A 27594-nucleotide genomic window follows, 5' to 3' on the forward strand; every position below is an offset into this window, starting at 1 on the left:
TATTGCCTTAACAGGAAAAGAGATACCGGGAGTCCTAGCCATCATTGGAACTGGATCAACCAAGCCATAAGCTTGAGGTTCACCAGGTTCGGGGTTTGGCAACCCGCAGGATGTGAGATCAGGTCTGGACTGGGATCCAGAATCCATGGAGGAGCCACACTGCGAGACCGCAGATAAGGGAACCAGATCTGTCGAGGCCAGAATGGGGCTATGAGGATAACTCTGCTCCCCAACCGACAGGCTTTCTGTATGAACTTTATCATAAGCGGGAGGGGGGGATAAGCATAAAGGAGACCGGGAGGCAAAGCATGAACTAGAGCGTCTCTGGGATTCTCCCCTTTGGGGGGGAAGTATTGCGAAGAACTCGCTGCATTTTGTGTTTAACGGAGAAGCAAAAAGATCGTAGCGAGGCCAACCCCATTTGCGGAAGATCTGCTTCGCAACAGATGGATTGAGAGACCACTCATACGGAGTGACAAGTACTCGACTCAGTTTGTCTGCTAATATGTTGGACCAACACGGAATATGCGTTGCTACCAGAAACCGGTTGGTGGATATCGCCCATTCCCAAACTCTCACAGCCTCTCGACAAAGGGGATAAGACCTGGTTCCTCCCTGTTTATGTACCAGACTACTGACATATTGTCCATCTGGATTGCAATAGTCCCCAGAGGGAGAAGGTCGTGGAGAGCTTGCAACGCCAAAAGCACCGCCCTCATCTATAGGACATTGATATGCAAAGCGGTCTCTAGGGACGTCCACGTGCCTTGGACAGATCGCCCTGAATAATGCCCCCCCCCACCCGAGGCGAGAAGTGTCCGTGGTCAACGTGGCTTGGGGCAGGGGGATCACAAAGGGCCTCCCTTCTCTGAGTTCCCGCACGTGGAGCCACCAAAAAAGGGAGTCCTTGCAAACTCTGCTCAGTGGTATTGGAGTGTTCAATGGGTGGAGTGATAGGGACCACTGAACTTGCAGGGTCCACTGCAATATCCTCATTCGCAGGCGTGCGTGAAGGGAGAGACCGATCGCTGCCGCCATAGACCCTAGTGCCCTCAGGACTAACTCCGCCGGTGGGGCAGGACTCTGAAGAAGGGCTAATACTTGTATGACAAGCTGCTCAGCCTGTCTGAAGTTAGGGTAGCTCGAGAGATACGGGTATCCAACCTGGCCCCTATGAATTCCAGGACCTGAACGGGGCACAGAGAGGATTTCTGCAGATTTACTGAGATGCCCAAGTTGTGGGCAAGAGTCAGAGAGTAATCTCTTGCCACGCAGAGTTGATGCCTGTTGGCGGCGGTAAGGAGCCAGTCGTCTAGGTACGGGAAGACCTGAATGCCCTGAAGTCTCAGGTGGGCTGCAACCACTGCCATGACTTTGGTGAACACCCTGGGGGCTGAGGTGAGGCCGAACGGAAGAACCCTGAACTGATAATGACTGGTCCCCAGCCGGAAGTGGAGAAACCTTCTGGATCGTCTGTCCATCAAAATGTGGTAGTTCGCATCCTTGAGGTCTATAGAGCACATCCAGTCGTTGTCCCGCAGAAGGGGGAGAATTGATTGGAGGGTGACCATCCGGAATTTTTCCTTGGGAATGAATAGGTTCAGAGCGGAAAGGTCTAAGATGGGTCTTAGGTCCCCCGTTTTCTTTGGCACCAAAAAGAACCTGGAGTAATAACCCAATCCAGACTGATCTGGGGGGACGGGCTGGATGGCTCTTGTTTCTAGCAACTTCGATACTTCTGAAGCCACTGCCTCCCTCTGATCGGGGGGTACATCGGGGAGGCGTCTGGTCTTGGGGAGAAGGTTTATGAAGGGGATGGAATAACCTCTGGATATGATACGGAGCACCCATCGATCTGTCGTAAGGGACTCCCAATTTGACAGGTGCTCCGTCAAACGCCCCCCGACTGCCTACAAAGAAGGACAGTCGGGCAAGCCCTCAGGGCTGCTGCACGGGTCTGTCCGAGAAAGGTTCTCTAGACCCGAAGTTACGCGGTCCCCCTCTACCTCTGGGCCGGCGTCCACCTTGTCCTCCTCTGCCTCTAGAGGACGAGGGGTCTGAAGCTGGATGGGATTGCTGAGACTTGCGAAAAAACAGCTTCTTTTGTCCCCTCTGATTCTTAGAAAAGGATCGTTGGGGACTAGAGAAGCGGACTCCGACGGCAGACAGCGTCTTCCCGTCCTTTTCGCTTTGGACCAGTATATCGCGAACGGTCTTGCCGAAAAGCGAAGATCTGTCAAAGGGCGTGTTCGCGAAGGACGCCTTGAAGGGATCCGCGAAGTCGCAAAGACGGAGCCAGGCGTGACGTCGCAAGACAACCCCGGCTCCGCTGGCCCTAGCGGCTCCCTCCGTTGCATGGGAGAGAAGCCACACGGACGTGTTAGAAATGGATTTTAGAGTGGCCATCCGAGTCGAAAAAACATTCTCGTCTCCGACCAACATGGACTCCAGGGGGGCTTCAGCGTATTCCTTAATCAAGTCTCGCTGTAGCCTGATGGTATGTGCCATATAGTTCAGCGCCCTTATCGAGAAGGTCGCTGAAGCAAACATCCGCTTCCCAATGCGGTCCAGTGCTCGAGATTCCTTACCTGGTGGGTGGACCGAAGAACTCTCCTGTGCGAGTTCTTTCTTGGTAGCAGCCACCACCAACATGGCATCAACGGGAGATCCCTTGGCCCAAGACTGCCTGTCTGTAGGGGGGCTAAGGACTTTATCAGGATGCCTAGGAATTGGCTCCACGGTGTCGGGCTCCTTCCACACCCTGGTAGTAATTAAGTCTACCAAGGGGTCAGCCGGAGGGGACACCCAGGAAGTAGATGGGCCTGCCTCAAACGCCTCCAGGAACACGGATTCATCCACGGAAGGTTTTTGGGCAGACCACCCCCCTCTAATACGCAACATTTCCATGATGTCTCCGAAGGAGACATCCTCGGGGGGTGACCTTGGGGAACCTTCCCCTTCATCTAAATCCATGTCGGTGGTAACGGACTCAGGGGAATCCAGGTGCCTCCTTTTACACCTATGTTTATGAGGGACCTCCTCGGTGGGGCTATCCGAAGAGGGCTCGTCCACGGGTTCTTGTTCCTCCAAGGGAACTAGCTGGAGGGCTTGAGCAGGCTGTCCCGATAGATGACGGAGGATAGACCCACATGCAGGGGGGTACGGGAGGATCCGAAGCCCAGACCGGGGACCTGGAGGACCTCGACAGTACCCTCTCCACTACCTCAAATGCCGAAGGAGAACTACTCTCGCCAGGCTCCGAAAGCATCCTCTACGGCTCCGAGGTAGGGATCGGGGCCGATGCAGTCGGCGCCGAGAGAGAGGTGCGCTCCGAACCCAGCGGCGTCGAAGACACACCAACTCCCCGAGATCTGACGCTCAGCCCTCGGCCCTGAGAACTCAGATCCAACACGCTCGAGGGTATAGTCGGCGAAGAGACCAGCGCTATCGGCGCCGACAAATCCCTGGCTCTGAAAGGGCCCAGATCCGATGACTCAGAGACCTGAAAACGAGTCGGAGAAGGAGTGATCGGAGCAAAAATGGGGGCCGCGCTCCCTCCCAGAGGGGGGGGAGAGGCAAGAGCACCCCCATCTGCATTTGGGTCTGTATAAATCGACACATCATCCGATCCATATCCGCTTCGGTGAGGCTTCTGGTCGATCTAGAAGTCGTCGAGGCGGGCCGGGAGGGCCACCTCAACGACCTCGAAGGAGACCGGTCCTCCTCCTCCGGCTCCGGCGAAAAGCTGGGCAAACGGAGCCGAGAGGGGGAAGATCTGGAGACCCTTGACGGAGACTTAGTCAGTTTAGATGGCAGGGCTGAGGGTTGAGTCTCAGCCCACCTTTTATGGGATTTGTGCCCTTCCTTATCCTTGTGCCTCTGCTCTCTGGAGGAAGAGGCACCAGCGTCACCCGTGCTTGAACCCAAAGAGGGAGGTTGAGTCCCGGGCTGAGCAAGGGGCGCAGAAGGCACCAGGGCTGCCGAAGCAGCCTGAGCCTGAGCGGGAGAGGAAGAAGAAGAAGCCGATTCCTGGGGCAGCTTTCCCACCAGGATCAGCTTATTCTTCCTATCCCTAAGCGCCCGGGGGTTAAAGGCCGCACAAATTTAGCAGGCCATAGATAAATGGACCACCCCCAGGCATAAAACGCACTGAGTGTGGCCATCAGCCGGTGAAAGCTTATGGCCACCCTCAGTACACTTCGTAAAAACGGCTTTGGGCCCTTCAGCCACTTTAAACTCACTCACACACTCACACCCAAACACTAAGGGGGGAGGGGTGTCACACAGAGGAACAACTAACTAAGAGAAAAACTAACTAAACCACCGAAAATAAACCCAGGGGCACTACACACATGTACACTACCTACAACTTCACAAAAACGCTAGAGAAAAAAGGACTTTAACAAGTAAACGATCTCACCAAAGCCAGGAGCTCTTCAAAAGATAGCTACTTCAGCCGCAGCAAAAAACGATCTGAGGTAATGCAGCAGGTAGCAGGGGATTATGGGTAGGGGGAGGAGCTAGGAGCTCGGATCTTGTAGCTTGGAAAGCTGCCAGCTCGGATCCAAAGTTGGATCCGATACCCACAGGTTGCAGAGCAAATGAAGTAACTACTTCAGATTAGTCAATTACCAAAATACAGCCTGGAGCTTTGAGACCACGATGCATAGCTTTTTAGCAGCAAACAAGATCAGAAGGAAGGAGATGGGTAAGGGGAGGAGTTTGGAGCTCGGATCAGATGCTGGTGATGGGGCCATCTCGGATCCGATTCAGATACGAATACCCACAGGCTGAAGATTAAATGAAGTCAACTACTTCAGATCAGTAGCTTCACACCATTGCCCCCCTCAGAGGATGCAGACAACTATGCTCAACAGTACATCAATGCAGTATACAAGCACCTGTACAACTGCATGGCCTCAGCCATACCCAACAGAATAAAACCTGCTCCTCAAGGAAACACAAACTTGTCTGGTGGATATCCTCTATCAACAGGCTTTACAACAAAATGAAGAATTTTTTGTCAAAGGGTAAAAAGGAACAAATTCCAAATTGGAAAAAACTCCCTCCTTAGCCTCAACATGCAAATTAGATCACTAGTGAAAACCCCAAAGCCAATTATGAATTGAAATTAGCCTCTGAAACAAAGGGAAACCACAAAGCATTCTTCAGTTATGCCAGGAACCTCCATAGCAAAGCCCCGGTCTGTTTCAAATTAGTACTTAACGGTATAACTTACACTGATCCTGTTGACTTAGCCAACCTGCTAGCAGGTAGGTTCAGTGCAAACTTCACACCCCAAAGGCCCTATTCCAAGGCAAAGAACACAGCTTCCGTGGGACCTGATAGTATCCCAGGCTGTATACCGCACCATCTCCATCAAGAACTAGCTTCGCTATTGAGCACCCTATTCAACCACAACCTACGTACAGGCTTCATTCCAGCAGAATATAGAACTGTCATTGTCATCTCCTTGCACAAACATGGTGCCACTACTGACCATGGAAACTATTGCCCCATTAGCTTGACAAGTCTGATCTGTAAAGCCATGGAGTAAATTATTATGGATCTCATAAACAAGGACATAGGCAATCTTCAAGCACTTGACCCCACCCAGTTCGGATTCGTCAAGGGCAGATCTTGCCTGTTGAACCTGGCTAACTTCTTTGAGACTGTCACCAAGGTCCTGGATGAGAGAAAGTCAGTACATACAGCTTACCTTGACTTGGACAAAGCCTTTGACACAATCTCCCAATTGGGCATCATCAAAAAGCTAACACAACTTGGTGTAAAACCCTGTCTCATCAGGTGGGTGGCCAACTGGCTCACCGACAGGTCAAAACAGGTGCTTCCTCCTCTGATAGCAGACATGTCACTAGTGGAGTTCCCCAGGATCTGTCCTGGGTCCCCTAATGTTTGGCATCTATGTCTCAGAGGTACAGGCAAAGACAAAAGGCCTGTGACTGTACAAGTTTGTGGATGACTGTAAGTTGGATGCTGTCATTGACTCCCCAAAAAGATGTTAACATACTGCAAGAGGGTCTCACAGCAACTGATTGGTGCCAAAGTCATGGCCTCAAGTTAAATGCAAAAAAATGTATTATCATACCATTCGACAGAAACATAGCCCCTACTGATTACCACATCAACAGTAACCTCCTAAGTACACGACCTGTGGTGAGAGACCTGGTTACTCAGGTTGACAACAAACTCACATTCGACCATCATGTAGCAGCAGTGGTCAGAAAAGCTGTTCACTTGGTTCATCTCATAAGTACAGGGATTGCATCCAGAAAAAAAAGGAGGTTATTACCTCTCTATACTCCTCCCTTATTAGACCACTAATCGAGTATAACGCCCCATTTGGTATGTATCTCTCCAAACATCTGCACCAACTGGAAAGGCCACAGAAATACCTCACAAATATAATCCATGGCCTCAAGCACCTGTCCTATGTGGATAGGGTCAAATCATTATCACTCTACTCAGTATTGTACAGATTCCTCAGGGGCGATCTGTGTCTCTGAACAGACTTCCCATACACATCAAACAGAGTACCTTGCTGACCCTCTTTAAGCACAACCCTGATGAGTGGATGAGAAACCACAAATTTGTCCCAGGGGTTCCACCTGTGTCCCTCATTGACAGGGGTGACAGGTGCTGACCGAGGTTTCTTTTTTGGGGATAAACTCTTGGCTAGGCTTGCAAGGGCCCCAGAGCCATTAACCTAGCAACCTCCTATGATCCTATGCCCAAGCAATAACATGGAACTGCAGACTTGAGGGAAGGGGGGGTTGGGGCTGTACATGTTCAATAAACCCACCACAGGGATCACGAGAATGCACATAGTGGCTATGCTCTTAAGTGGTGGGAGCAGATATTTTCTTAATACTGAAACATTCCAAACAATGTAAACGGTGCCCTGAACTAAAATCCTATAAACTCACAAAAGTAGTTACTCAACACATTACCTATATGGTCGATACAATGGCCATAAACACACAAAGCAAAGATGAAATTTAAAGTGCAAATGTAAAATCCTTAAACACAAAGCCAAGGTGCATGCAATGCTTATTGTCAGCTTAACTGTAATACAAAAATGTAACTTAAAAAACTGCCATACCTTTAGTGAGAGGTACTGTGATATGACTCTGTGTTGTTATGCTGGGAGAGGCTGAAACAGTAGTCGCGGTGGTAGTTGTGGTGGTGGTTGTGTCAGTGGGGCTGGCAGCGCTAGCAGTAGCGGCAGTGGTAGTAATGGCAACAGGAGCTGTTTTACTTGTTGACTGAGGCTGTAGCACTACAGAGAAAACAAAATAGAATGAAGCAGTTATTCCCCACTAACTTTGGCGCTGCTATTAACTGACACAGCAAGCAACTGTAAGTTCGTAACAGTTGATCCTTCAGCCTACAATCAGAATTTTACCTTTGCTGACAGGCATTAGGATAGTCTGAACACTGCCTGCTGTTGTGCTAACTCCAAGTTGCTTTAGCTGGCTGGCAGGAATAGTTAGCACAGCTTGCTGGGTGCTAGTCTGACCAGACTGGATCTTCAACATACCTGAATCACACAAAGAAAGCATATCTCTTTTAATGCTGAATCTCATAAAACTGAAGTATATTCTTAGTCGCATAGTAGAGATCAAAGCATTCCTTGATTTTACTATGTAATTATACTTTAAAGAAAAAAATGAGATTCAGAACTCACTCCAAAATAAAACACATTTAAGATCATCACCAGGCACATTAAATGAAATAACCATCCCTCCCAAATGGACAAGTCCAGTCTTCATACAAAAAAGCACAACTTTGAATACAGCATCTAGCAAATGAAAGAGCTATGTTTTTTTCTTCAGGTAAGGAGGACGGTAGCCACCTTGGGAGGGTGTGGTGGGTGTTTGTGAATTACATATCTCAAAACAGTGTAAGAAACTTCTCTGTGTGGAAGATTTTCAGTCCATATATTTCTAGTTAATCACTGTATATTAATCAGATCAAACAATAGTAGTAGGAGTAGCGAACGTAAACTCGTCTTAAGTCAAAACCAAAAAGTAATAGAAAATATATAATTGTACAGCATTACTAAGTATTCGAAAGTAATCCAAGAAAGGCAGACAGTCCGTTTCCAGTCGAAAATCCTTTCTTAAGTACACAAACAAGCGATCCAAGTAAAACAAAAACAGAGTAATAATTTCCTCACAAGCTTTCTAAATATATATATACTTTTTATCAGGCATGGGAGTGGTTTATTGTGTTGTAAAACAAAGTGTTATTGGTACACATGTTAAATTCACATCCCTTCCCCCATCAGTGTGACATGTGGATCGTTTGTCTGTGTACTTAAAGGATTTTCAACTGGAAACAGACTGCCTCCCTTGCTTGGTTTACTTTTGAATACTTAGTAATACTGTACAATTATATATTTTCTAGCATTACTTTTTGGTTTTGTTTTGTTTTGACTTGACGAGTTTATGTTCGCTACTTCTACTACTATTGTCTGATCGGATTAATACACAGTGATTAACTAGAAATATATGGACTGAAAATCTTCTACACAGAGAAGTTTCTTACACTGTTTTGTTTTTGGACCCACTACACTTTAGTGGGTTGTTTTGAGACTTCGGGGATACCACGGAGATTACTTGTTTTTTGAATTACATATCTCACAGTCATGTTCATGAGTAAAGGTAGAGGGGACTGGGAGACTAATGAGAATACTGGATGCAGAGCAGTGACAGAATAGCAGGCTTGGTGCTGCACTGTAGTGATGAAATGGGAGCCAAGTGCTAGGACAAAGCTGTTAATTTACCAATCAGTATGTGTCCTCACCCTCGTCTACCATCATGAGCTTCGTGTTGAGACTAAAATGATATTATAGATTCAAGGGGTAGAAATGAGGTTCCTCTGCTGCTGCAGGAGGACCTTGACAATCCAGGAAGATCTTGAAGTAGTGCCACATTTCCTAAAGATTTGGAAAAGCCAGATGAAGTAGTTTGGGAAACTAATGATGATGTGCGTGAGCATCTATCAAGGGATACAGCTCATTGGAAAGAGACCCTGGGGCAAACCCACAACATACTGGAAAGGTTGTCTCTCTTAATTACCCTGTGAACACCTTGGCATCCTACAGGAGGAAATGGAGAATTTTGATGGTGGGTATAAGAGTCTAGTCTGGCCTGATCAGTTCAGTACTACTTCCACACTAGACAGCAAAAGCTGTTTAGAAAATTAATGGAAGATGGATTACTGACAATTCACTTTCTAATAACCCCATAGCTGGCAGCTGCTGGTATTTACTTATTAACTTATGCTTTGTTGACCGGGTTAGTCCCACTAGACTAGTGGGTTCTTTTTAGGGAGACCCAAAGGGGTAGTCATACTGACTAGGGGAAATTCTGCCAGGGCACTGGGGAACTCTTTTCATTGTGAGGGGGAACATTTTTGTGGTTGCACTTCCTGCTTCTGTTTCTGGTGTGGAGTCTGCTCAGAGTAGAATGGAGTTAGAGAGTTTTTTGGTGGTGATTTGGAGCAGAAGGCGGTTGTCAAACCTTCAAATCTGCTTAAAAATGTGTTGGGTGAGAAGAGAAGGCAGTCAAGCCTTCTATATCAGTGTCTGAGGTCGGAGAATGAGACAGAAGGTATATATGCCTTCTAGTGGAGTTCCAGTAGTTGGAGATGATGGTAGGAAAACAGTCAAGTCTTCTATGGATATTTTTGAGACAGAGGAAGGGGTGCATAGTTGGAGAAAAAGTAGACAAGCCTTTTCCAGATTCAGAAGAGATTTTCCAGTGGCAGCTATTCCAGGAAGAGAATCAGCATGATGAGAGATGTATTACTACAACTCTCCAGTCAGGAGTGTTGCAGGATATTTTATTAGAGAAATTAGCAAACCTGAGAGTGGCTAAGATATGGCATATGGAGTTATAATGCACAAAATTCGAAACAAAGAGGTACTTTTGATACAAAAAACAGCAGATGGTAAGACAAAAACCTATGCTGTTATGGTTAAGAAAAAAAAAAAAGAAACTCCAAGGAAGAAAGAGGAAGTATGGGACAATGTAATGGAAAAACTTTTGAGTCAACATGAACCCAAGAAAGACTGTACTCCATGGAAAGCTTATGTAGTTAAAGCTTTTTTCAAAGAAACTAAGAAGAACATTTCATGTTCAATTTAGAACAGAAATCAAAAGAGAGACTTCGAAAAGACATTTAAGTAGCATATGTAAAGATGTATTGGACATTTCTAAAGTTTTTGACAATAGAGGATTATGGACTAGGGGTTGGGACTGTAATGTTGTACTAAAAATAGAAAATGATTAAATCATTCATATCCCTAGTATTATGAATACAGATGGTCAAAAAGGTGTTGTTAAATATTCAAGTCAAGCCAAAAATTGTTTCTACTTTGGAAAATCAGATAATTTGATTGCTGATTGTACAAAAAGGAAATGTTTAATATGTGGTTACAATAAGTCATGACGCATAAAAGAAATTATGTACTCACCGTAATATTCCATCTGTGTTGTCCATTTTCATTATTTCTCAACCTGTGGGTTCGGTTCTAATCCTCAGAAAGTACAGTTTTGTAACTAACTTGGTCGCTGCAGTAGCTCATAGGGACCAAAAACTCTCAAGCTCATCCTTTACCCACAATACACCTATCTTAATTACCTCAGAATGAGTTTGCTGATAGAAAAGATAAATACTGTCATGGAGTCTACATCTGGAACTGTAAACGTATACCAAAAAAAGGAGGTAATGTTTTATTTATTACCCGTTCTTCCAGAAGTCATGGGCAGTGGTTGGAGGGTGAGGAATTGAGGAAGAATGAAAATGGACAACACTGATGAGACATTGCAGTGAGTACATCACTTCTTTATCAGATGTCAATTTCCTTTCTATCCTCAACCTATGGGACAGAGTCCCCAGCTACTTTATATCCTGGGTGGACTTAAGGACAGATGTTCCTGAGCACCACAGAGCCGAATGATGCTCTACCCCTGAAAACCAGATCCAATTTGTAATGAATAATATAGGTATGGGGAGTAGCCCAAGTTGCTTCTGCTGCACAGGTGTCATCTATGGAAGCTCTAGATTGAAATACAGCTGACGCTGCTATGGCCCTGGTTGAATGGGCTCATAAATTGATAAGGAAACACCTAATTTGATATAAATGAATGAGATACAATTTGTAAGCCATCTGGCTAAAGTTACTTTGGTAACGAGCTTTACCAGTCTGGTATGCCAGAAGAAGACAAATAACTGGTCTGACTTCCTGAAATCTTTTGTTCTATGAAGACAGAATCATAACTGTCTATGAACATCGAGCAAATGTAAACAATATTCACCTTTGTTAGAGAAGTTGGGGAAGAATAAGGGCAGGTTAATACACTGGTTGATACTAGTGTCCGAAATCACCTTGGGTAGGAAGGAGGGGATGGTCCTGAGAGAGAATCTATCTTTGTGAAAAATTAGATATGGTGGTTTAGAAGACAAAGCTTGAATCTCTGAAATTCTTCTTGCACAAGTTACTGCCACCAAGAAATTTGTTTTCCAAGTCAGGAGCTTACTATCACACTCATTTGCAGGTTCAAAGGGAGAGTGAGTGATTGCTTGCTACACCAGATTCAGGTCCCAAGGAGGAATACGACCTTTGTAAGGAGGATTTAGCAGAAGAATACCCCTCAAAAAAAGCTTTACAAAGTTTGTGAGAAGCAACTGAAGGGCTTTGAAAGCCAATGTGAAAATTGGATATAGCTGCTAACTGCACTCTTGACTGTGGAAGCTGAAGCTCATTCACTGAAAAGTGCAGCTATAAAATGGAGAATGTCATGAATTGGAGCCAAAAAAGCTTCAATGTCATTATGGAGCTCCCAATATGCAAATCTCTTCCATTTACTAAAGTAAAGCTTTTGCATAGAAGGCTTATGAGAAGACAGCAAAATGTGTCAGACAGGGAATGAGAGCATATGTTGTCTGGGTACTAATGGAATTGGAGAAACCAAGCTGTCAGCTTGAGATTTGGAATGTCCGGATGAGCCATACTTGTCGGTTAAGACAGATTCATCTGGTATTGGATCCAGAATCCAAGACTGTCGAATTAGTTGAGGCCAAGGAAAGGGGAACCAAATCTGTCAAGGCCAATAAGGTGCAATGAGGATAATTGTGCTCTTCAACCCGACTGCTTTCTGTAGGAATTAATGGAATTGTTGGAAAGGCATATAGGAGACCGGGGGGGCCAATTGTGAAGAGCAGCCCTTGGTAACTTCCTCTCTGGGTGGATCAGTGCAAAAAAGTTGCTGCACTTGTTGTTTAGGGGAGAGGCAAATAGATCTCTGCATGGCTGACACCATCTTCGGAATATCCTTTCCAAAACTTTCTGATTGAGGGACCATTTGTGAGGTAAAAGTATGCATCTGCTCAGTTTGTCTGCTATCACACTGGACGTCCTGAGAATGTGCATTGCTGCGAGAAAACAGTTGGATGAGACTACTCATTGCAACAATCTGACAGCTTCTTGACATAATAGGTATGATCTGGATCCTCCTTTTTTGTTAATGTACCAAACCAATGATATGTTGTCCATTTGAATTGTGATTGTCCCCATGGGGACAGCACCTTGGAAGGCCTGCAATGGTAAAAGCACTGCTCTCATCTCTAGGGTGTTGGGTATTGATGTGAAAACTGGCCTCTACTGGGGACCAAGTGCCATGAACCGTCCTCCCCAAACAATGTCCCCTTACCCTATCTGGGAAGCATCTGTGGTCACTCTGGCCTTGGGCTGCCAGGGAATGACCTTGCAGAATTTGATCCAACTGAATTCACCATGGAAAATCTCCTTTGTAGATACTGGTGATTATAACTGGTTTTGACAATGGATGAAAAAGACTGGATCAGTGTATGGCAAGCAGCCACTGTAAAATTCTCATGAGCAATCTGGCCAAGGGGACAAGTGTTATCAATGCTGCCATGGACCCCAGTGCCTGAAGAAAGTACAGTTGTGTACACTTACCATAAATGTAGATGCTCAAGTGTATTCACTGTTGCAGTCATCACATTTGGGTTATCTGCTTCCAGTAGCCCTCAGTCGGCCTGATTATCAAAGTCTTGGGTCCTGCATTGGATGCTGTCTCATCTTCCATGATGTCAGTAGTTAGGGGTATAAAGCATGCAGCCGACGCCATTACATCAGTTTTTCTTGCCCCAAATGTCAGGTGCCCCATAATGGGAAGCAATTATATACAAGGTTACACCTCCAACAAAAAACAAATACACCAAAAAGCTTTAAGCATAGCAAACAAGAATAGAGGTATAGTCAACAGAAGTCAGGGGGCTGGAGGGACGGTAACCAGGAAATACACTGGCAGATGACCTAAGCCGAAGTCTCATGGACCCACAAGAGTGGAAACTGGAACTAAAGATATTCAACATGCTGAGAAACAAATGGCACCTCACAAATGGTCCCTCAATCAGAAACAGTGAATACACTCGAACATCTACATTTATGGTAAGTGTACACAACTGTACTATGTTCTTCGTGTTTCACTGTTGCAGTCATCACATTTGGGTAGTTTCCCAAAGCTAAGGATGGGATGAGGTAATTAGATAGCATTAGGACCAGCTATAAGGCCCTGCAAGACCGCAAAGCCAGCTCTGGATTTCGAAAAAATTGACAAGTGGTAATGCTTGAAGGTATGTACAGAACTCCAGGTAGCAGCTTCTAGGATGTCCCTGGTAGGGACACCTCTCAAAAAGGTTGCAGAAGTAGATGCAGCCCTGGTTGAATGTGGTCTTATCCCCTGTGGGGTAGGTTTTTCCATGGTGCTTATAGCAGAAATGAATGCAGTGGCCTATCCGCTTAGAAGTGGTCTGCTTTGAAATGGCCTTCCCCTCTGCCACTGCAGCAAATGTAACCAGCAGCTGTTCAGATTTCCTGAGCGGTTTAGTCCTGTCCAAGTAAAATCTAAGTTGTCTGTGCACGTCCAAGGAGTGCAGTATTCGTTCCCCTTTGTTCTGTGGATTAGAAAAGAAGGTTGGCAAATGAATGGACTAATTAAGGGCCATACTGGATACCACCTTGGGCATGAAGGAGGGATTGGTCCTGAAGGACACCCTGTCCGCATGAAAGGCTCCACTGCCATGAGAGCCTGTAATTCAGACACCCTTCTTGCTGAAGTGATGGCTAGAAGGATGGCTGTTTTCCAAGAAAGGAATTTCAACTCTGCATTTGCAGCTGGCTCAAAGGGAGGTAAAGTGAGTTTTTCCAGTACAAAGTTAAGGTCCCAGGCTGGAGTAGGGGCTCTCCTGAGTGGCCTTAAGTTTTTGGCCCCTCCGAGGAACTGCTTCAGCAGTGGATGAGAGAAGAGGGGTGGTTCTGTATTGTAATGAGCTGAAATGGCTGAGGCATGAATTTTGATGGAAGAAAAGGAAAGGCCCTTGTGAAGCATCTCAGTTAACTATTGAAGAATCTGAGGTAAATTGGGCACAGCTGTGCCCATCCCTTAAGTTTGGCTTCAGGAACAGAATCTTTTCCATTTTTCAGCATAGGATTTTCTAGTACTAGGCCTCCTTGCCTCCAGAATGACATCCATCACTTGCTTACTGAGGGATGGTAACGGAGAGATCAGGTAATTAGCCAGGCTGCCAGGTTCAGGGTCTGAAGCTGTGGGTGCAGAATCTGGCCCTCCTGCTTGGACAGCAGGGCAGGGGTCTGAGGCAGGTGCCATGGTGCCAGCAGTGATACACTGCACAAGAGGGGATACCAGTGTTAGTGTGGCCAGTCTGGTGCAATGAGTATGGTCCTTGGTTTGTCCTGTTTGATCTTTAGTAGTACCTTGGAGAGGAGAGGCAGAGGAGGAAAGGCAGAAACTGATAGGTTTTTCCAAGTGAAGGACAGGGCATCCACTTTCCAGGCTTGTTTGTGGGGAGTCCTTGTGTAGAATTTGTCCAATTGGTAGTGCTGGGGGGAGGCAAGCAGGTCTACCTCTGGGCTCCCCCATTTGTTTCTCAACATGCTGAATATCTTTAGTTTCAGTTTCCACTCTTGTGGGTCCATGAGACTTCGGCTTAGGTCATCTGCCAGTGAATTTAGCTTTCCTGGCAGGAACTGAGCTTGTAGGTGCACTTGGTAGCTCAAGGCTGAGTTCCACAGAGCCATGGCTAGTCTACAGAGAGGATATGAGTGGGTTCCTCCCTGCTTATATACCACATAACAGTGGTGTTGTCCGTCTTTACCAATAATTGTCCTGGAAGAATGTGGCCCTTAAAGGCTGTCAGAGCATTCTGCACAGCTAACATTTCTTTCTGACTGATATGCAGGTGCATTTGACTTGGGGTCCATTTGCCCTGAATGCATTTCCCTGCCAAGTGAGCCCCCCATGCATAGTCTGATGCTTCTGTTGTTAGGGTTTGTGCGGTAGGGGGTAGAGTGAATGGCAGTCCCTTGTTTTGGTGGCAGGCCTCTGCCCACCAAAGGAACTCTATTTGTAGACAAAGTATTATCGGAATCATTAATTCTAGATCCTGAGAATGTTGACACCATAGGCTTTTTAGATACCATTGTAGTTTCCTCATATGCAGTCTTGAATATGGAATTAGAATGCAGGAGGCCATGAACCCCAGGGCTTACAGTATTTTCCTTGCAGACAGCTGGGTCTTTGTGGCCAGTAATTTGAAGTAGGCTGTCAAATGAACTTGTTTCTCTGGCGTAATGTAGGCCATCTGGGAAGTTGTATTCAAGCTTGCTCCCAGGAATATAATTTGTTGGCAGGGTACAAGATGTGATTTATTTTCGTTTATGGTGTACCCCACAGAAGTTAATTTCCTTACAAATGTCAGATGATTTAATAGAATGTCCTGGCTTTCTGCCAGAGTTAGACAATCATCCAGGTATGGGTATATTTGAATATTTCTTTGCCTGCAAAATGCAATGACTGGAACTAGGCTGGGCGCAGTAGATAAGCCAAAGGGTATTGCAGAGAACTGATAGTGCATGTAGCCTGCTTTGAAGTGTAGGTATCTTCTGCAAGTTTCCCTTATTGGGATGTGCAGGTATGCTTCCTTTAAATCCAGTGTTGCCAACCAGGCATCTTTACCTAGCATAGTAAGCAGCTGAAGAGTTAGCATCTTGAATCTTGGGATCACCAAAAATGTGTTTAGGACAGACAGGTCCAGGACAGGACGCCAGGAACTGTCCTTTCTGGGCACCAGAAAAAGTCTTGAGTAGAAACCTTGTCCCCATTCTTCTTCTGGGACAGACTGAATAGCCCTGATGCTTAAAAGAGAGAGAACTTGCTTTTGAGTCTCTGCCCACTGATTTAGGGGTAGATTTGGCCAATGGTCTGGGGTTGGTAAGGAGTGGAAGTGGAATCTGTATCCTTGGGAAACTATATTTAAAACCCATTTGTTCTGGGTAATGAATTCCCAATTTTTTGCCTGCAGGGCAATCTTTCCCCCTAAAGGAACAGTCAGTTGTGCCGGGCTTGGAAGGTTTAACGTTAAGTCATTGAGACAGTTTACCATGGGGGGGGGGGGAGTCTTACTACTCCCTGCTTTGGAAATGGGAGCCCTGTACTTCTTAGTCCCGTGAGTACCTTGGGACTGAAGCCTGGGTGTTCTGCTGGTTCTGGGTTTGGACTGAGAAGGCCTGGAAGAGGCAGGAAAGGACCAACTCTTAGAGGGCCAATGCCTACTAAATCTGGGAGGCTGTACTCGCAGAAAATCTTTTTATTATCCATCTTTTTAAGTACTACTTCTGCTTTGTTGACAAACAGACGGTCTTAGTTTAAGAGAGCATCCAGCAATTTAGCTTTAACATGATCTGGCAAAGATTGCTCCTTAAGCCAAGCATGCCTTCTAAGTACAGACCCAGTGACAGCAGCCCTGCAAGATGCCTCTAATGAATCAAAACCACGTTGCAAAGTATGTTTTCCAACTTGTTCAGCAGAATGTATTAAATCCTGTAAATCTTTATTTTCAGCACAGTCAGGAATCAACATCATTTTATGTTTAAGCAATCCAATAATATGCTGCTGATACTTTAACATATGAAACTGGCAGTTTAAGGCCCTAATGGCCAAGGTTGCAGAAGTGTATACCTTCTTATCCCATCTATCCAGCGCCCCGGAATCTCTATCAGAGGGGGTAGGATTTTTGGCAGTAGTAGTCTTAATGCCCTTGGGTCCCTGTGAAATTGTCTCAGGATCTGCAGTTGGATTTTTAAAAAGGAACTTGTGAGAGTCAGGGACCCTGTAATACCCATCAGGTTTCCTGGGAGCAGGAGGTAGAGAGTCAGGGGCCATACTAGATTTCGAGAAGGCAACATCCACAATGTCCAGTACAGGAGGGATGGCCAAAGGCCTGTGTTGGGTCAGGAGTAAAAAATCCTTAAGCCTCTTTTGGAGTCAGAGTAGTCCTGGCTCTCCCAGCGGAAATGCTCCCTAAGAGTATGCAAGGTTTCACCAAAAGAGAAATCTTCTGGAGGGGAAGCAGAGGGAAAGGAGTCCTCTGCATAGATACGGGTAAATCCTGGTCATGAGAGGAAACAGAAATTTCAGAGTCCTGATCAGAAGAATCGGAAGGAAAATCAGTCCTAGGTCTCTTAGAGGGGGAAGGGCGGCTTCCCCTGATTAGAGTAATAAGGTCTTCAGACATTCTTATCCTTTGTTTTTTAGGCATACAGGCCTGACCATGCAGTCTGGGTGTCAGTTTTCTAGGCATGGATAGAGTCTTAAGCCTTGAAGAAGAAGATGGCATCGGTTTAATATGCAAGTCAGTAGGTATGAATACACCCTCAGAAGCTGGTGCCTGCAGAGTGGATCCGGACCCATCCAAGGTCGAGACATCTGCAGGTTCCACAGTTGAAGAAGCATCTCGCGGCATACCAGACTCTGAATGGGTCTTAGTAGAGGCCTGTGAATCTAAAGTAGTGGGTATCAGGGGCTGTGAAAGCGCCTCACTGAGTACCGGTGAACTGGCAACTAGCTTAGGAGAAGCATCGTCGGCAGCTTTGGACCTATATGGTCTGTCTCCGTCTTTATCTTTGCATTTTCTCAGGATTGTCAGTAGTTGGGTGCCTTACCAAAGCCATTTCTGGATAATTGAACCAAATACCAAAATATTTAGAAGCGTAAATAAACTGACGACAAATAGTTTGAGGTTTGACCCAACAGTGAGGTACGTCGTGGTCTGGGCCTAAGCAAGGAATGCAGTATGAATGAAAATCTTTATGAGGTATTTGCTTTCCACAAGAAATACAATTGTTAACTTGCTGACATCAGTTTAGAGCAAGAAAAAGGTTCCTCAATGGGTAATTGGCTTAGTTGAAGACTTCGGTTCTGAAACTCGAAAACGAACATTTCAGGAGTCAGCCGACCGGCACTTGTGAACTGCTTCTGCTTCGGGCACCACACGGCAAAAAAGACTGATGTAACGGCATCAGCTGCATGCTTTATACCCCTGACTACCTGACGTCATGTAACATGAACCAAGACTTTGATAATCAGGCTGACTGAGGGCTATTGCAAGCAGATAACCAAATGTGATAACTGCAACAGTGAAACACGAAGAACATCTAATCTTGCTGGGACTTTGTTGTTGATTATTTCCTTGACTTGAAAATGGATTGTCCCCAGTCTTTGTGGGGGAAGGAAGGAACGGAAGTCTTTCTGTTTAAGGAAGCCTCTATGAAATCCAGCATCTGTGTTGGTTCCAGATGAGATTTTTCGCACTTTATGGTTATGCCCAGGTAAGAGCATATTTGGAGAACTTTTTCTCTTGCCTCAAATAGTCTATGTCTGGTCATGGCGGTGATGAACCAGTCATCCAAATATGGAAACACCTGGAATCATTGCAGTCTCACGTGAGCTGCTACTACTGCCATGTACTTGGTGAGCACCCTGGGGGCTGTGGTGAGGCCAAAGGGCAATACTCTGAATTGGTAGTGACTGGCTCCCAGCCCGAAACGTAAGAAACGTCTGTATTATCTATGCATCTTTATGTGGTAGTACGCATCCTGAAGGTCTATAGAGCAATATCCAGTCAGCCTGTTGCTAAAAAGGAAGAACAGACTGAACTGTGATCATCCAGAATTTGGTTCGACGGGCAGATTTTTTAACTTGCTGAGATCCAAAACTGGTCTCCAGTCCCCTGTCTTTTTTGTCACTAAAAAGAACCTTGAGTAAATCCCGGATTCTTTCTTGTCTGGTGGGACCTCCTGAAGGACACTTTTCTTCTAGAAGCTTTTGAATTTGTACTGTTGCTTGTTCCCTTTGACTGGGTGGAACATCTGGGATTTTTTTGTAAGTGGACAGAGGAAGGGAAAATGACATAATATAACCTCTGGACATAATCCTCTGCACCCATGTATCAGAAGTTATTTGAAGCCAGGCTCTCTGATGCAGGGACCAGCACCCCCCCCCCCAACTGTCTTCAGAGGAGGACAACTGGGCCTCCTTTCAGGATCGCTGAAAGGGTTTACCAAAGAAGGAATCTCTACTCTTGGTTTTGCAGGCCCCAGATGCCATGAAGACAGTATCACTCAACAGAGTTCTCCCCTCTGCCCCCGAGGGGAACCACCACCACGTGTGTCCTGAGAAGACCCTTGGGATTTCCTGAATGACATCTTTCCACTACTGCACTGATTCCTCGAAAAGGATCTTTGTGGAGTGGAAAAACATAACCCCAGAGCAGAAAGGGTTTTCCCATCTTTCTCACACCCGGTCAATTTGTCTTTAACTTTAGGGCCAAACAGTGATGCGCCATCAAAAGGAGCACTGACAAACAAGACTTAAAGGGCTCTGCAAAATCACACAAGTGCATTCAAGAGTGTCTCCTTATGGCAACACCTGAACCCACAGCTCTGGTCATTCCTTTAGCTACATGCAAAATAAGCCTCATGGAAGAATTAGAAATTGAATTTAGGGTGGCCAACTGAGAGGTAACGGACTCCCAAACCTCTTCAGAAATTGCTCCTGAGAGAGTATCTAAAAGTTCTTTAATCAAATCCCGCTGAAGTCTGGTAAAGTGTGTGAGGTCATTCAAGGACCGTAATGCAAAGATCGTTCGACACAAACTCGCTTTCCAAATCTATCCACTGTCCAAGACTCATTGTTGGGAGGATGGATAGAGGAACTTTCCACTGCTAGTTCCTTTTCTTCTGGCAGTTGCCACAACCATAGCACCCACAGGCAAACCTTCTGTCCTGAATGGCTTATCCGTGGGAGCAGAGATAACTTTGTTGGGTCTCTGGGAGATCTGCTCAATGGAATCAGGGGCTTTCCACACCCACCAAGAAATCAACTCAGTATGCTCAGTGGTTGGCAGAGTGACCTAGGAAGTAGAAGGGCAGGTACCAAAAGCCTGCAGGTACATGGTTTCCTCAGATGAAGGATTGGTGGACTTCCAATCCACTCTCTGCTTAAGGATTTCTAGGATGTCTCCAAATAAGACATCATCAGGAGGTGACCATGGGTATCCTTCGCCCTCATCGAAATCCGTGTCTTCTGTGATGGTTTCTTCCGGAGAATCCAAGTGCTTCCTCTTACACTTCTTCTTCCAAGGGACCTTCTCAGTGGGGTGTTCTGGGGAGGTATCAGAAGAAGAGGGGGTACCCTGCTGGGAAACCTGAGGTTTTGGTACTCACTGCCCTGGTGAAGGCAAAGGTTGAGATTCTGAATGAAAGTGTGACAGAGTTGGCTGTTCCGAGATAGAAGGGGTCAACTTAGTGACTGAAGCAGACATGGCTCTCTCCCTAGCCTTGAAAGCAGATCCACCCAGACAAGGAAAGGTTCCCGGATCCACAAGGGTGTACCTTGGAGACATGACAATACCCCACCCCGAGGAGATCCGTCCTGAGGCAGAAGCTGGAGCCAAGCTGATCTGTGCCAAAGCCCCAAGATGCAGACATGGCTCCAAAAAAAGGAGTCAACTCCAGTTCTTCTGAACCAACAGGACAGATACAGCTCCGAGAGGTCTCCGGTTCTGACTGAACTGAAGAACTAAGAACATCTCTCAAATCCAGAGGGGAGGACGTTTTCAGATTTGACAGCTTGGAACCATGGCCTCTGAAGCACCACATGAAGTCAAAGGAGGAATTAAAGGAGGAGTAGTTGAAGAATGTTTAAAAAGACCTTTGTTTTATACTTAAAATGTTTTAAAGAAAAGGGTGGCTGGATCTTTAAGACACTTGAGGAAGTGATGTAATGATTGCATCCTTTTACTGGAGACTTTTTAGACAGAGTTGTTACTGTGGGTGAAGAGTCTGAAGAAGTTTACATATGGTTTAAGTGAACTAAACCATGTCTAACTTGGAAAGCGGCAAACGAGATCTGGGGTAATTAGGATAGGTGAATTGTGGGTAAGGGATGAGTGAGAGATTTTGGTCCCCACAAGCTACTGTAGTGGCAGAATCAGTTCTGAGGATCAGAACTGAACCCACAGGTTGAGGACAGAATGAAAACTGACATAATCAGATTGTGATTTAAAATGGTATAAATGCAATAAGATACGTCATATGTGGATGGATGGTAAAGTAGACATACACAAAGCTACTGTGTCTGAACACATTCAAGGATCTATGGAAATATTAAGCGTTAAATAACAGGGACAAAATCATGTAGGAAAAAATAAAGAAGAAAGTCAAAAATGATGATAAAAGTATGACGCACAAAAAACAAGAATTAAATATAAAAGGTATTGAAGTTAGTGACAAAGAAGATATTACCTGGAATACAGTTAAAAAAATAAAAAAAGAGAAAAGAAATTAAAAATTATTTTTACTTGGAACATTTTCCTAAATAGAAATATTGGTAACTGCAGGATATTAGCACTGAATGCTAACAGTTTTAATAGCATAGTTAGAAGACCAGCTATTACAGACTGGTGTAAAAAATGTGACAGAGATATCTTTACATTAGAAGTTACAAGATTTCTAATGAAAGAAGAAAGATTTCAAAAAGAATATCAGTGGCATAATGAGAAATACTGGAAATTTGGACAAGATTTATGTTCAGGAATAGCAATACTTATGAAAAAGACAGTTAAGGTGCTTGATATTACTATAATTTTAATGGGTAGGATTACAGTTATTTCTTTTTTGTTCAAATAATTTTAATGAAATAATTTTTTACAAACAATAGTTAATGGATTTTGTAAATCAAATATTTAAGTTAAGTAACTATTTACAAATGTACATAGGCCTCAAGTCAGTTGTATATAAGAAGTACAAATCATTATTGCATATACAGACGCTATACATTATTAAACAAACAGTTGGACAAATAAATGATTCCTTGCAACTTCTCTTCTTATGTAGGTTAATTTGTGACCATCTTGAGTGTCTCAATTAGGGAGAGAACTTTCTCCCAAGGACTGTTGGTCCATTTCCTAGGAAAGATTCTCATTTCCTTAACTTTGACTTCTAACAAAGCTACCTCTTTCAATAGAGTTAGAAAATCCTCGAAAGATGGACTGATAATTGTGCCTTGTGAATATGTTTCGTTTAGTGCCTTTTGTAGTATTGTTATGACAGATTATGGAAATGTATACACTATTCCCATCATGATTCCATCTATGCCTGGGGCTTTGTTATTTTTACCTCTTTTCATTTTCTCATTAATTTCTTGTATCATAATTTGTTTTTGAATATTCATGTTTATGCTCTCTGGTATTTTATTTAAATTTCTGTTATCTAGGCATATGTTTGTATGGTTATGAAGTGGGTCATTATTGTTATAATGTTTTGTGAAATAAAATTTAAAAGCATCCAAAATGTCACTTGCATCTGAAACTTTTTTCTTATCCCCTTTATGAATTATGTTTGTAATATTATTTGCATTGGAAGATCTTTTTAATCTCATAGCTAAATTATGCATATATTTGGGAGAGACTGAATAAGAATTTCATTTTAATTTTTCTAAGGCCAAATTGGTTTTAAGCAATAAGATATCATTATATTTTTATTTAGTTTTTCAATCTCCTGTTTTTTTACAACAGGGTCTTCTAAAACCTTTAGGACAGTTTCTATGATTTGTTTTTGAATGTTAGTTAGCTCGGATTCCCATTCCCTCGCTTTATTATTACACCAAGAAATAATTTTGCCATAAAGATATGTCTTTAGAGAATCCCATAAAATAGCTATATTTATGTCACTAGTATAGTTTGTATCCAATAAATATTTTATTTCCAAATCTAACCATGGCTTAAACTCTTTTAATTTAGTAAAATATGCTGAAATTTTCTTGATGATTTATCAATCTGTTGAAATCCATTTGAATTCTAAGAATAAGCGAGTTAGTCAGACAGGGAACAGGGGATTATAGAAGAATGCAATATTTTCATTTTTAAATCATGAGATACATATATTTTATCAATTCTTGTTTGAGTGTTAAATCTATAGTCACTATGGGAGAATAGTAATGAACTTTCATTCTTAAGACTAAATGAGTCTAATAACTGCAAGTTATCTATCCATTTTTTAAGAGTTCTACCTGTAGATGTGATACAAAAAGGTATTTTTGGTAGTCTCCTGGCTATCTAAGATACAGTTAAAATCACCTCCCAAAATTAATTTACCTTCAGATGTTTTGTTAATAAGTTGTATGTGTTTTTTAATAGTTCCTATACCTATACCCAGAAACCAATACAAGTTCACCAATGTCCAGATTCTATTACTATATCTTACTATTACTATTGATAAAAGGCCCTCTTTGTCTTCATAGTTAAATAAAACTTGCGGATTAATAATATTTTTCTTCCATAGTATTAATACCCCCTGTTATTTTAACTATATGATGAATTAGATAGCTTTAGGAAGTCACTTGGGTTCCAAGTGAAATTATCATTAGCTTTAAAGTGAGTTTCCTGTAGAAAAAACACTTGTGCTTTATTTATTTTTAGGTATTTAAGTAAGTTAGATCTTTTCCTAGAATTATTTAAACCATTTACATTTAATGAGAGTAATACTGTGTCTGTCTCATTAATTTGTACTTAAAAGAGTTTTTATTGAAATGATGACTGTATATTTTGTCATTTATTTGTTGTATAATCTCCATATATGCATTGAATTCAGTGGTGAGACTGTTACTTCCTTTTAAACTATATAAAATAAAAACTGAATAAGGCCAGAAGAAAAAAATCAACAAATGTATAATAGTAGATCTTATACATGCATATAAACAAATATTTAAAATAATCTTTTAACAAACATGGAATGGAGAACATTCCTAATCTGAGTGAACTAAGAAGCTCAGACAGATTAAGCTTTGTTGCAGAAATTGAACCAAACAGTCCGCGGTGGTGGTGCTGCGGTAGCGTTGTCGCCTCACAGTAAGACGCAGTTTGGTTCAATTCTCAGCTACAGCGTCTTCTGTGCGGAGACGTGCATGAAGGTTGTGCGTCAGAGCTGGCAACTTGGCACGTAAAAATCTACTGCCAATCATTAGCGGACCGGAGTTCCGCTGTGGCGACCCCTAACCGGGAAAAGCCGAAAGACACAACATTAATGAAAAATTAGAGGCTTCTTTGCATATTATTCTGGAGGTTGCAATTGATCAAGTCAAACAAATGTGATTAATTCAATCAATGTTACTTAGAGATGTGCCTGCTGTAGAATAACCTGGTGTAGCTTTCAAGCATTTAAGTTTTATCATTTATTACATCATGTGCGTTGATTCAGGTATAATTCCCTTTTAATAAAGTATTTATATAACATAAGTAAATTATCATGTAATGTGTTCGATAATCCATTTCCTTTCCATCTTATATGAGTATCTATATAATGACCAGTTCATTTCTTAACTGCCTTATCGAGCATACTTTAGTCAGTGTTGTGCAATTTGTTTACACTAGTAACAATTTAAAACTCAGAGAATTAAACAATTTGTAACACCTGTCATCGCTGTTATGGATTAGTATAAATTTGTGAACTACAAGTTCTGCATATATATGAATTCCAAAGCATAGACAGTGCTGCTCAAGGCTATGCTATACAGCAATTACACATGCAGAGCTCTATATCATGTTTGTTACGTAACCTTAAATTTCAATAGAAAGTTAGTTTGTTATTAAATTACTAATAGCCTTAAAAATTCTATTGCACGTGTTGAGCATGGTCTTAAATTTCTATTTTACATTTGTATAATATTAGTTCTAAGAAACAAATCAATTTAGAATTGCATTTCAATGACCAAACATTAATAGTAGATGTAAGTTAGATAATGACAATGATAAACAGATGAAATATTCATTTAGCTAGTTTCATAGTGCGAGTGCCCTTATGACCATTAATTTTTCAGCAGAAAAATTCCACTAATAATGTATTCTTGTAGGTTAGACGTGCTTGTCTGAAACAACATTTTGCAAGCTATTCACTGTTTGCACTCTATGTCTATTATAATAAGGTATAGTTCAATACAATAAATATGAGATTTGTCTTATTGCAAGCTTGTAAAGGCCCAGTAGCAGATTATGTCTTATATATTCTTTTCTCATCTAGTCAAGTAACTGTTTTTAAGTATACCAAAACTTCCTTTGATACTTCGTTGAATATGGTGACATGCATACTTCTTAAGTCATTTCTCTTCTTTATTTATTTATTAACTAAATAATGCAGATTCATGGAGAACTTCAAAGTATCTAACTATGGGTCTAATGCTGAATATTCCACTTTTATCTGTATAAATGTATTCCTTTATTTTTGTTTTATAATATCGAACAATAAGCTATAATATATTTATGCCTCGTAATACCTTCTTTCATACATTATATATATTAAGTAGTTGTCCTATTTACAGAAGTACTGTCGCTTTAAGGCCATAAGGAAGCGTAATGTGATTACACACTAGAATCGTGTGATTGCGTCAACATCATCTCCGGTAGTAAGATAATCCGGACTTCAGTACTTTATGTTTGTTTCTTCACTGGCTATAAAATTATTTGACAACTAAACAAAGAAAGGATTTGCTAATACAACACTTGTGTTAAAGGGGTTTCGTCACATATCTTTAAGATGGAATGTAGATGTTCAAACAAACACTTCATGATGACTTAAAACTGTGTTCCTAATACGCATATTAAATTAGAAAGTATAATGACTTAACATCGATATATTGTGTTGTGTTTATTGTGTTTTGGCACTTTACTTTATCAAACGAGCATTCTGCCTTTACGACAGTGTGCATAGTACACTAAAGGAGCTCGTGGACTAAGCAGTGAAGTTTCCCTATGTGTCTCATGTAACAAAAGCTTCTCTTCACTTTTTTGTGAGAAGCAGAACCTTTAAGTGAAATCTATAACAATATTTGACAAATAATTCAACAGGATCTATTCATTATCTAGGTTGAATTAATCCATGTTTCATTGCAAATGATTCAAATGAGTCAAACATATTTAAAACTTGCATGCTAATAACGATCCTTTGCCTATTAGATTTAAACACTTTTGTACAGTCAGTATTTGGTACGTTACATTAATATTAAATATTTCCTCCCCAACCCTTATTTTTATATTTCACCATCACACAATAAAGCAATCATTAAGTCTATTGTATGTGAATGGAGTATTCATATTACTAACAAATATTTTGTGAGTAGTTTGAAATATAAGTAGACAAATACATATTTGTTACCTTTAGCCTGAATTTTTAGTTTTAGTTGATTCTTTGAGAGAAGCAGTAGAGGGAATACTTTTTGAGTCAGTTCTTTGCTTTTTTTTTTTTTTTTTTTTACATCAATCCAATTATTTTTCTCAGGGGATCTTTTTAATGTTGTAGTAAGAGACCAGTCCATTTCTTCCGGAACTGTGACCAAATTATTGTTCTTTATGAAAGTTATTGCTTCTTCAATGTCATTAAATGTCCTTGTTTCATTTGAAATTAAAATCCTTATTTTTGCAGGATATGCTAGTTGTGCTTTTATTTTATTTTGTTTGAGTAACTTTACCAGTGGCCAGGCTTTCTTTCTCATTTTTAAGACTCTGGAGGAAAAGTCATTGTCAAATCTAATTAGATGTTGCTTATACTTCAGAGGGGACTTTCTCCAAGCACATTTCAGAACAAGCTCTTTATCTAGATAAGAGAGAAATTTAACCACGACTGACCTGGGTGAGGATGTTGATGTAGGAATGGGTTTCCCAATGGCTCGATGGGCTCTTTCTATACCATACGAAAAACCTTCTTTCAGTTCAAGGATGTCAGGTAACCATGAATTAAGGAAAGAAATTATGTCATCTCCTTCAGATTTTTCCGGTAAACCAAAGATTCTCACATTAGTCCTCCTTTCTCTATTTTCCATATCGTCCAGTTTGTTAATAAGCCATTTATTTTGTTGCTGAAGAAAATCACCTTGGGTTTCCTCCTGTTTGAGCCTTCCATCTATATCAAATAAGGACTCTTCACCGTTTAACATTTTGACTTGCTGTTGCTGGAGAAGTTCTTTAAAAGTTTCAGTTTGAGTATGACAACTTTCTCTCAGGTTTTCTAGGTTGTCTTTAAAACTGTCCATTTTAATAGATAGTTCTTGTAAAGTTGAAGATATCAATTGAATTTCTTTCCTCAGAGTAGATTCTGCATGTGAGTTCTTTGAGTCACTCATCTTCCCA

At 42.6% G+C, this 27594-nt stretch overlaps 1 protein-coding gene across 3 annotated transcripts in view; it reads right to left on the reverse strand.

Annotated features, from left to right (window-relative positions):
• YEATS2 (YEATS domain containing 2) overlaps window positions 1–27594 on the reverse strand; it is a 1703429-nt gene that overhangs the window by 471512 nt on the left and 1204323 nt on the right. For all 3 annotated transcript variants that reach the window (XM_044070010.1, XM_044070009.1, XM_044070008.1), the window contains 2 exons: window positions 7427–7561; window positions 7124–7300 (listed from right to left, as the gene is read on the reverse strand). In XM_044070010.1, coding sequence (XP_043925945.1) covers window positions 7124–7300; window positions 7427–7561 — 312 coding nt within the window. The remainder of the gene's footprint in view (window positions 1–7123; window positions 7301–7426; window positions 7562–27594) is intronic.

Source organism: Protopterus annectens, chromosome 4.part1 (genome assembly GCF_019279795.1).
Source record: "Protopterus annectens isolate FY-2018-M chromosome 4.part1, PAN1.0, whole genome shotgun sequence".
NCBI lineage: Eukaryota > Metazoa > Chordata > Ceratodontiformes > Protopteridae > Protopterus > Protopterus annectens.